The sequence below is a fragment of the Glossina fuscipes genome, unplaced genomic scaffold (genome assembly GCF_014805625.2).
Source record: "Glossina fuscipes isolate IAEA_lab_2018 unplaced genomic scaffold, Yale_Gfus_2 121, whole genome shotgun sequence".
Lineage (NCBI taxonomy): Eukaryota > Metazoa > Arthropoda > Insecta > Diptera > Glossinidae > Glossina > Glossina fuscipes.
This window is the reverse complement of record NW_023998464.1, coordinates 4339933-4351662: the sequence shown is the minus strand read 5'-3', so window position 1 is coordinate 4351662 and position 11730 is coordinate 4339933. Positions and strand designations below refer to the sequence as shown.

The following is an 11730-nucleotide window of genomic DNA, read 5'->3' as shown; positions in this document are numbered from 1 at the left end:
TTTACCCTATTTTCAAAAATAAAATGATAATTCTCTTTCCATATATAAAAATCCTGTGATTAGCTTGGCGCTAGTACTAAGAATTTTGCAACTTGATAGAAGTGAAAGAAAAATATACGATTTTTGATGCGAGAAACTGAGACAAAACAACTTCAACTGATACGACTTACACTGAATTGAAACGAATATTTATTATAGGTCTTAAAATATTTTTTTTTTTAAATTCGATTTATTGACCAAAAAAATTTGCAATATTTACAAAATAACACAATACTACAAAGTAATAAAAATTTAAAATCTTAAAGAAGCTTAAATGTAAGTTTCAAATTAATAATAATAAAACTCTATAAACTAAGATTGTAAGATTGTTCCGTCTTTTTTTTTTTTTTTTTGTTTTTTTATTAATTTTTTTAATTATTTTTTTGAATTTTTTATTTTTTTTTCTCACTGCGAACTATTTTGTAGAGCTTTCATCAACCTCTACAAAACAGTTCTGCTTCAAACGGAACAATTTGCAGCTATCATCAACCTGCAAAAGTTCCTTTCAAAGCCAAAGATTTATTTTAAATTTAGAAATTATTTGTCTAATTATCTTACACTAATGTACGAACGAATTTTCATCAAGAAATATTGAAAATTAAGCCTTTCTAACATATAAAGATTCAGTTTCTATAGGCAACTTCACAGAATTGCCACACCCGCTTTTTTACATCAATTTCGAATGCCAAAATATAGCGTTATAGCGTTTTTTGTATTAAATTTTTACGATCTTAGGAGTGGCAACTCATTTGTAGCTTAACAACACTAATGAAAAATCACAAAAACAAAAAGCGTTACTTAACGGCAATTTTCATTGTTTTTGTTCATTTTCGCGATCTCCATTTGCATTGGACTTGGCGTCAATTGATTTAAATCATTTTAATAAATAAAACGACAAAAAGACAGGTGATATGTTGTTACAAAATAGTGGTAATAAAGTAATTATCACACGGAACGATCTTTTGGTCATATCTTGTTAGTTGGTAGTAGAAGAACATTTCTTTTTACCTTGGTTAGCTGTGATTTGGAGAAATCTGTTGAGCATGTGAGTCTGTCAAGGAGAACCTAGCAGAAAATACGCAACAACCTTTTAAGGAAACTCCATATAATTCGAAAGGCAACACATATACGTTGACCACTTACAAATCAGTTCCATCGCCTGTCACGAGCACATCGTCCACAGATAATGATGGGAAGCATTTGGAGAAATGCAAATCCTTGATGAACGCTTCGTTTTTACAATACTCTCGTGGTAGTCTATTGCTTATAAGTAAATACATAACCACTACCAAAGTTAAACGGGGTAATCATTCGCCTATAATTATCGATTGTTGCGTGATTGAATTGGAAGCACGCCTGAAACGTCTTAAGATATGGAGGAGTTCCGATTACATGATATCGCAAAATTTAGTTTCTCTATATTTATTTAAAGTAGATAAATGTCTTGTATACTACTTTAAGGATCCTGCTATTATAAGCAACGTCCCATTGGTAGCGGACGTCTACAACCTAATAAGTGGTCCGATATTTATTATATGGCATCTCAACATTATAATAACAACAATTCAGCAGAGACGAAATAGCGATTTGGGTACATTTATTGTTAATCGATCTTTAAAGTCATTTGTATATCCTGAAACTGTAATCTTTTTCCCATATTTTCCAGTATCAACGGATGGAAATGAGAGCGAAGAAAAATCGTCTTTTAAGGATAGACATGATATTGTCACCAAAAACTATGTGAAACCAGTAATGTCCGGATTTTTATTTGTATTTAGCTTGAAATACTAAAAGTATCGGTTTCGATGATGACCGATCGAGAAAGTTTATTGTCGGAAAAACAAGAAAATTCTGTTGAAGGTGATGATGATATCAATAACGACGAGTTTAAAAAAGAAAATCGCATTCAAAAAGCTAATTTGGTAAACAATTTTTATATTTTCCTAAATTGCAAAAAATAATATCCGTATATTCAAAGTTTTTAATATTTATTTAAAATTTCGATAGATTGAATCAAAATGGTCATCACACGTTCAAAATAGTACACATTCCAAAAGCCTTCAAAAAAATGAAGTTAACGCAAACGCTCAGGACAAGAATGTTAGCGGAAAAAAGGATGCAAGTCCAAAAAAACAAACGCTGGCTTTTTACTATGACCAAATCCCAGCAAATAATAAACCATTACGCTCCTTTACACAAAAGAATATATGAAGTAAGTAACTTTCTTCAGTAGTTGTATTCAACACATGAGGCAGCGCATAGTGCAAAACCCAATAGTCATTTCACTAATCTGGAAATTCTCTCCCTTTTTTTTATATTCCCTCCTCTATTTGTGGTACAAAAGAACTTAAAATAGACACATCTTTTAATTTACTGATACGTTCAGAATCATTTCTTCATACAATGTAAGCTCGCCTGTCTCTGTGTCTGTCTGTCGGCCTCGTGTTTAATTTACATGTCACAAATTTTTGGGATATTTTCATAAAATTTGATAGACCGGCTTGTTTTGGCTCAAAGATGAACACTATTGAAAATGGATCGGACCACTTCCCGTATAACGCCTTTGAAAAGTGCTTATATATCTTTTTACTTGTTTATTTAAAAAAACGCGAATTTGCTGTTTAGACAATCTTATCAACAAAAACCAAGCACTATGCAGTCATCAACGACGATTCATCACATAATACAGAAAACACAACTTCTTTTTACAGCACCAGCCCCTTCGCTACATTGCAACTGAAGAGAATTTTGAGTCGTCCAGAAGCTCAAATGCTGCTGATCGGTTTATCATGTTTTGCCAGCGATGTTATCAATCCCGAATGGGCTATAACTCTCAACAGTTGGTAAACCAATACCAGAGTACTTGAGGTAAGGTTATGAGTTGCATTGGATATATAATCAAAGAGCGTGTCGCACCACGCTTAGCCTTTCAGTTGTGTCATAGCAGCCAAGGGTAAGTAATCATAGACTACTTAACTAGTTAACTTGTTATGATAGGGTTTTTTTTTTGTGACTTTCACGGACAGGGGATGGATTGCTTCAGCTTTAATCGCCATTCCTGAAGCACTGATGAATATTTTTTTTACGACATGAGTCGGCTAGGGACGGACGAGTGGCGCTGTAGGGTAAGGTAGGCTGCTATGACATCCGCGACGTATTCGTCTCTTTTTAGCACCCAGCGATACCAAAAGGAAAGTCTAATAACAAGTGTTCGAATAAGCTATATTAAAACTCCAACGAAAAGTCGGGTCACCACGCTGGATTTTCCTCCCACGTTTCTTACAATTCGTGTAAATACTATATAAAATATAAAGTTAAATAAATAAACCCGTAAAACCGCAAACGAAGGTCCAAGTAATTTTTATAAATATTCTTGGAGGAAGAAGACTCAAGCCCAAGAACACTCGTTACAACGCTTACTCTCAGATGGTCGCAATTTTTATACATGCGACAGCTGTTAATAAACAAATACATTTTCAACTATTGAGAATTGTAAACAAACATAGACGCTTACTCTCAGATGGTCGCAATTTATTGTTTGAAAATTGCTGATGAAAGATTGTTTTTGGCTTACTCACTGTGGCGTGGTCTGAAATTCTTTTTTTCCATGCTCTTCTACCATTTACTAAGCAAAAGGTTAACTGACCATATATAAGTGTACATATATATGCATATGTACAGATTGTAAACATACATTACACAATATATGTATGATTACGTAGGAAAAAGGAGAGGCAGGGAAAGAAGTACGCACGTAATAGATGTTGTACAATTTCGATTAATAGTAACGTACACATTTATAAGCAATTTAAGGCGTTCTAGATGACATTAAAAACTTCATTATAGTTTTCACTATGAGATGTGTTGAACCATTACAGGTAATGGCGCAAAATGTAAAACCATCAAAGTTACTATCACCTTATAGTACTACACGGCCCTACAGCAAACCTACCTCAAGCGGAACGTAATGAGAAGATTAACATTTGACACGAAACGTTTTTTTTTTTGCTTATTTCGGTTTCGTCTGTAAGCTGATCACTAAAATTTTAACCCTCTTAAACCCTCGGACAGTCTGAGATTACGGTCTCAGATTAATACTTTCTATATTCTTACTATTACAGTTTATTGGCTAATATTGTCTTGGTCGGGCCCTGTTTTTATTTTCTATAAACAAAGAAAATTTCTATCACGACTGCCGCGACTACAAGCGCAAATTCTTCAATACAAATTTCCCAATAACGCAAGAAATAAACAAACAGCCATGTGGACATCGCTACGTAGTTTTGGAATCTTCCATTTCATTAGTATTTCTATGCAATTTTCTTTTTTTAAATAAACAAGTAAAAAGATATATAAGCACTTTTCAAAGGCGTTATACGGGAAGTGGTCCGATCCATTTTCAATAGTGTTCATCTTTGAGCCAAAACAAGCCGGTCTATCAAATTTTATGAAAATATCCCAAAAATTTGTGACATGTAAATTAAACACGAGGCCGACAGACAGACACAGAGACAGGCGAGCTTACATTGTATGAAGAAATGATTCTGAACGTATCAGTAAATTAAAAGATGTGTCTATTTTAAGTTCTTTTGTACCACAAATAGAGAAGGGAATATAAAAAAAAGGGAGAGAATTTCCAGATTAGTGAAATGACTATTGGGTTTTGCACTATGCGCTGCCTCATGTGTTGAATACAACTACTGAAGAAAGTTACTTACTTCATATATTCTTTTGTGTAAAGAATGAATGCAAAAGTTAAATATTCCTATACACTTCTGAAGTCAATTGGATTTTTTCTTACTTTACATTTAAGTCATCTCGACGTTATTACGGGTATTTTTTCCTGATCCAGGTATGCTTCAGAAATTTGTGTCCCGAAAGCGATGAAATTTGTATGCATCCTAGCAAAAGCAACCAGCCAGGGAGCGATTTTCACCATCGGCTGGGCGTTACCTGCTCGATGCAATTATCTCTGGAAAACCAGCGGTTGGCCGAAGAGACAGAAGAAGAGACAGAGTCCGTAATCTGCGCGAAAAGAAGCGAAAGATCAAAGAATAAGCAACCTATATCAAAAAGGAACAAGAACAAGCAACCTTCACCAAAAAGGAACAAGAACAAGCAACCTACACCAAAAAGGAAGAAAAAGAAGCTACCTACACCAAAAAACAAGCAACGTACACCAAGAAGGAACCAGAACAATCAACCTCCTTGTTTGCGGTCTGTATACCAACGTTAGCCTCTACAGCTGGTTTAGGAAAAGCCTGCAGGCTCCCGCCAGTAGATGGCTTTAAGCCCAATATCCAGAAAAGATGAATGATGATTTTTTAATTTTATATAAATATAAAAATTTTAGGAGCTTGGTATTATTCCGGGTACACGCTTTAGATATTTTTTCTTAATCGTAGTTTGTGTGATATATCTGGCAACCACGAAACACAATGAACTCTGTACAAGTAGATTTGTTCGATATAGCAAAGCACATGCTGGATAAATATGAGTTTGAGAATTTATCGGCGCCCGACCTATTCGAAGCAAGTCATAAATTATTTCTATCATTCGATTAATATTTTGCCAGAACTAATTTAAACTAATTTATGGCTACAGCTAGTGGCCTCAACGATTACGTTTACCAGACTTTGTCCAGTTTGTCAATGGGCCATCAGCAATTAAATCAAGTACAGACCGTAAACAAAATTCCTATACCACCCGAAATGTTAGAACATTTTAAACGTAAGTCAGCAAATAACGAATATTTATTTAATGATAATATTCATTTATTAATGCAGATATAAAACGACGTTGTATGATGGGCTCGTAGTTATGGCACGGTTTTCCACACCACCCTTGAGGAGCATAAAAGCCCGTTCCTCTCGAATAATAATAATTCATAATATAAACACAAAGACGAACGGGAGTTGTTTAAATTTACAATATGTACCATTAAGTATATTACCACTCGCCTTAGTTAGTTGCATATACCTTAAAATTCTTCTCACGATTTTCCACACCACCCTTGAGGTGGCCCGATAGACGTGTTGCCAATTGTTTTGAATGGCTGGCTGCCCTTTAGGCCAGCCAATAAATATATATAATCCCTGCTTTTACATAACATACATACAAAATATACAAAAACATAAAAATACCTATAAATAGATAAGGATCGCTGCTGTGCCGTTGTGTTGATAGCTTGCAAAAGAAGAATATTGTGACTACTGATTTTATATATAAAGATGACCGCGAACTTACCGTTTGGCCTGTAGAAGTAGCGCATTCTGCTGAAGCGCACGTGTGTCAACTTCGGCCGGTGGCCCGCGATTATGACCGTTGCGCTGATTCCGTTGTCCTCTAACTTTGGCTTGCCGACATAGGAATGTCGGATCATCGGCCACTATAGGGCTCACAACTTGTTAACCTGACCCAGACGGTGGATGAAGACTTGTGTCTGGCGTTGCCTCTTCGACATCGATAGGTTGTCCTTCGGGCGCACGCGGATGGTCTCGTAGGCCGCTAGGAACCCCTACTCTACCAGATGTGGATTGGAGTTTGAGCCATGGCGCCGTCGACGTCGCTGAGGACGACTGGTTCTAGGCTCGGACGATGCATTCATATCTTTGCGAGTTTCGTTGCATGGCAGGCGTAGATTTCGATGGGTTTGAGAACTTTGGTTGGTATCGCTGCGTAGTGGGGTTTCTAAAACAGCTTTGCTGGGAAGTGAATTGCCGCTATTAAATTTCGGCGCGAGAGAAGGACGTTGCTTTGGTAATTCGTGGGTGTTATTATGGAGGGTCGAAGTAGGGTGGTTTCGTTGACTTGGCTAGGTGACCCTTGGCCTTTGTTTGGCAGTGGACCTGTCTTGTAGTTGTGGACAGGGTGCATTTGCTAGGCTGAGGGGCACTACTCTTCGCGAGGCAGGTTCGTCTCGGGGTTCTCTCGCCTGTTATGGGCCCCTGGTAGTTTCCCTATTGGCAGCAGTTAATGGTTCGTACACCTTGTCGGCTGCAGATCCAGCAATGCAAAGCGCTTGGTTCCGGGCAGTTATACTGGTTGTGCCCGCCCGGGGCACATCGTCGGCACGCCATCGCAATATTTATTCGCCTCTCTTGCGACATTATATGTGGTGCACACGCCATGTTGTTTGGCAGATCACACCGCCGAGGGCCTGGCTGAAGATCTCGATACGCTCCTCTGGAAACTTTGCGTTGCCCGTTGAGATCGCCTCCAAATCGGCTAAATGAGGGAAGTCTCGACGCAATATGTACCACAGGTAATCGGCCTGCGTATTCGTATAGATGCGTTCTAATTTCTGCTCTTCCGTCATCGCGGTATGGCGCATCAGGTATTGCAATGCCAGCACATAGTCTTGAAATTTTTCCCTTGGTCGCTGGGTATGCCGGCGGATGTCATCTTCGAGTCAGATCAAGTATAGGTATGGTAAGAAGAACCTCAGAAAGCCCGCCGCGAACTTCTCCCAGGCCGTCCAGCGTTGGTTGTGGTATCACGTTAAGGCCCGGTCTCCATCATGATGGCTGGCAAAGAGTCCTTGTTGACGCTGTATGCATCTGCTAACTCTTCGACCCGCTCGATGAAGCTAAGCAATTCTCTATTGCCGGTAAAGTTGAGCCCCCATCTTCGGACTACTTCGATGATGGGTCTCGTGTCGGCCGCTGTCGGGAAAACACGACGAGCTCCGCCAATCCGGACGGCGAGCTGAGTGATTTCGCTATTATTGCTGACTGGTGTTGGAATATTGGGGTACAATGCCGGTGCCATGGTAATTTTGCTGTTCGGCTCCGGTGCTCGTCAGTGGCTGTAAAGAAGAAAGTTGTTAGAATAAATAAAAAGTAAAGTGTTAAGAATAAATAAAAAGTTTTCTTGATAAGTCGTTACATGTAGGACCTTTGATTTCTCTGTTTGTATAATTCAATCCTTTTACTATTTTGTTATTACACGCTCTTATTATATTATTGCACGTATGTAATGTAAATCATTGTATTGTATTTGCGCCAATAAATCGCGGCAATAGGCGCTAGCGAATAACGAAAAAAAATTCCATTTATAACCATGTGCATATGCGTATGCTTTTTTCCGTTCTAAAATGAAATAAAAAGAAATTAAGCGCCTTTGATTTTCGTAATTCCTTCCTGAACAGAGCGTTGGCCTTCTTGTATAATAACAAATGATCATGGTCAGGAAATCTCTTGAAGTGGTGCCACAGATTCATTTTATTTTTCCTCAAAAACAAAAGCATGTTGTTCTACCAAGGAAGCCTAGCTCGTTTGAAAAAGCTGTTGGATTTTGGACAAGAGAGATCAGCAGCCGTGCGAATCGCTTTAGACATAATAGCAGCGTAATGGTTGCAGTTTCCGTTAAATGGCTTTGAATTCGAAAATGACTCCACCTGTTTGGAGTAATTGATCCAATCCGCTTTGTCTAAGAGAAATTTGGCCTATTTTGCTGAAGTAAGAGAGGACTTTGAAAGGTTAAAGTCGATTATGATTGGCAAGTGATCGCTATTAGGCAGATCATCAGAAATAGACCAGGAAACCAAAGGAAGAAGTGAGGGAGAGCAACAAGTTAAATCAACATGGGAAATGTATGATGAGTTGAAAAGTGCGTTGGTTTTCCATCACTTAAAATGCAGAGACTGTCTTGAATGATGGCCTTTTCTAAAACAGTACCGCGAGTGTTGTCCATTGTTGACCCCCAGATGGTATCCCAACTATTAAAGTCGCCGCATATTATTAATGTGAGGGAGAATACGGAGAATAAATTGTAGAGTTCTTGCTGAGAAAACGATTGCGAAGGTGGGATATAGAGGGAAAGCACTGTAAATTTTATGTTTAAGATTATTTGTATCGCTACGGCTTGAATGTTTGAGCTAAAATTTAAGCGTTTGTGAGGTATGTTTGATTTTATAAAAACACCAACTCCTTGTTTGGAATATGAATTTTGGTCAGCATTCGAGAAGTATCCAGTATATGATTTGGGTTGACAATGGGTTTCTTGAAGCGATAAAAAGCTTGGATTAAAATCACTTATGAGTGTACGGCGTTCATCAAAATTGTTAAGAAGTCCCTTAATGTTCCATTGTAGAATTTTAAAAACTTTATTTAATTGTAGTGACATGGAGTGGAAACTAGGTTAAGTTGACATGTCAGCGACTCCGTCGAAAATGTCGCTATAAGAATTTTGCGTGAATAATTTGTTCTTACCAGCAGAATAATCTGTACTTAGGTGGTGTGGTACATTTGAGGCGCAATGTGAATAATTTGAAATTGAAGGTTGATTAATGGATGAAAGAATGGATTTTGGATGGATATTGGATTCATTACAGCTTGTTATTTGTTGACTAGAGTTGAGAGCTGGAGAATCTGGGGAATTTAGTTTATTAGATTTTTGCATTTATGTTGTTGTTTTAATTTTTCCAATATTTGGGGTTGCTTTAATTTTTCCAATATTATCTTTGGTAATGGTGGAACAGGTTTTTCATTAGAAGGTGTTGGAGTTAAAGGCTTATGAGACTCGATTTGCGAGCAGTGTAGGTATTACTTTAGCCAATTCCTTAGGCTACAGATGGATTTATTTCCCGGTATTTGCGTCGCCCCTCGCCAATGCTACAATAATTTTCTATTTTCATTTTTGGTATTTCACGCATCTGTACAAAACGTGGGCATTGTTTATCTAACGTTGAGTGTTGACCATTGCAATTTATGCAGAAACTACGGGTACAGCTTTCAGCATGTGGAGGAAGACCACAATTAGCACCTTTTTGCGGTATGACCCAGGCGTTGGCAGTTCTTTCACCTAATGGAATGTATAGTTCTACTTTGCATTTATACCTCGCCACATCAACTGTTCGCGGCAATCGATAGCGATCAAAGGTTAAAATAATCCTTTCTGTAGAAGAGCGAGTTTTTCCCTCATCATTCAGTTTGGTGAATTTATATACTTCAGTCTCTCCTTGATTGCCCATTTCGCGAACATTTTCATCTTCCCGCACATGGTTTAAACACGGGGCATAAATTACGCCTCTAACTGAGTTAAGTTTTTCATGCACTTTAGCGGAAATAGCATATAGATTAGCTAAAGATTTCGATTTTATGAGCTTTTCGGTTGCGCGCGGGTTCCCAGCGAAGATTAGTAAATTCCCATCGCTTAGAATCGAGGTAGAGTCTATGTATGTTGTAATGCTATCTAGGGCTTTTTTACAGCAAAAGGGCTAATTTGGGAAATTGTTACTCTAGCATCGGTTGAAGAAATAACAATATATTTTTCGTCGATAGGAGTGATGTCACTGATTGGCAACACCGGAAATTCGGAATTATTAATTTTTTTTCTTTGGGGGGATTCGAGTTTTTATCTGGCATCCCCGGAGCCATTATGCCTTATGGTTGTCTATTATTTAGTTATTTGTGAAATAACCATCCACTTGAAAAGGTTTGGGAAACTACTGAGAATAATGTCAATTGTTTTCAATTTTTTTTTTTTTTTTTGTTATATTTAAAGCAAACAGGTACGGTATCCGCGATGATCAGTTTTAGCAATAAACACACAAAAAGTTCAATATATTTTAATAAATTTGAACACTTTTAAAAACGTATATAGCAATAAAGAAATAATATAAAAGAAGAAATTGCAAAATTTTTTTGCACAAAGAAAAAGATATGACCACAGCGCTTGCACAGAGTTGCTTTCTATTAAAATCAACATAAATTAAAATAATAGAAAATAAAAGAATAGAAGATGCTTAGGGAGGCTTCAGTAGACAATAATTTTCTGCCTCATATGAGGAAGATAAAAGTAAATTAGTTTCTAAACCTAGTCATACCCCTAACCACGAATTAGAAGAAATTGATTATTGACCCCAAAAATAAGATTAATAAAAATATAATTTTTGATGAATTATTAAAAATTAAAAAGAAAAGGATTAAAACTCTTCTAAATGGGGTATGCATCCAGTAGCTTGTTTAGCTTATCTTTTTATATTTTAGTGTATGATGCACAAAAGTTTTTGATACTTTCAGAAATAGTTTAATTCTGTTAAATATAATAATGAATGTAAAAAATTACATAATTCACCCTAACAAGGCAGTCCTTTAATCAGACAATTCATTATAAAAAATTTGCTTTTTGTGTTCGCGTGTACTAAAATATTTCATTAAATATCTCCTAAGAAAAAAGGAAGAGGTCATCATCGGTTTAAGTCAAATTTTGAACGCCTTGATTGACGCGTATTCAAGAGAAAGCCTGATTAGTTTTCACTGTACTTTACAGCGTATTTCCAACACTTGCCCAGCTAAGATAAGTTTTGGCTTCCCCATACACTTCCAAGAAATTGATAGTTTATGTATGAAGTATAAATAATGTTTTACTTGTTTATTTACTTATTAGCTTATATATAAAAATATCATATAAACAAAAAAACGCTTTATGGTTTTGGAAATTTGCTTAGCAGGGATGAAATTTTTGTAGGTACATAGTTTTTTTTATAAAAGATGAAATTTGCTAAATACAAATTTAATTTTTATACCAAAAAACCAAAAAAATATATTTAATATAGTATAACATATCTGAAATGTATTGGAATACACAGTAACATTAAAAGAGTAATTAACTGATTTTTTTCCCTCTTTATTTAAACAGATCAGCTGTAAACAATATTGTAATGAAGTTTAATAGCGGAAGCGCAGT

The 11730-nt window shown here is 36.6% G+C and overlaps 1 protein-coding gene across 1 annotated transcript; it reads left to right on the top strand.

Annotated features, from left to right (window-relative positions):
- Positions 1-981: 981 nt before the first annotated feature.
- Positions 982-1875, top strand: LOC119640648. Its single transcript, XM_038038835.1, has 2 exons — positions 982-1630; positions 1706-1875. The coding sequence occupies exons 1-2, from the start codon at positions 1261-1263 to the stop codon at positions 1828-1830; spliced, it is 495 nt and encodes a 164-aa protein (XP_037894763.1). The 5' UTR covers positions 982-1260; the 3' UTR covers positions 1831-1875.
- Positions 1876-11730: the final 9855 nt, after the last annotated feature.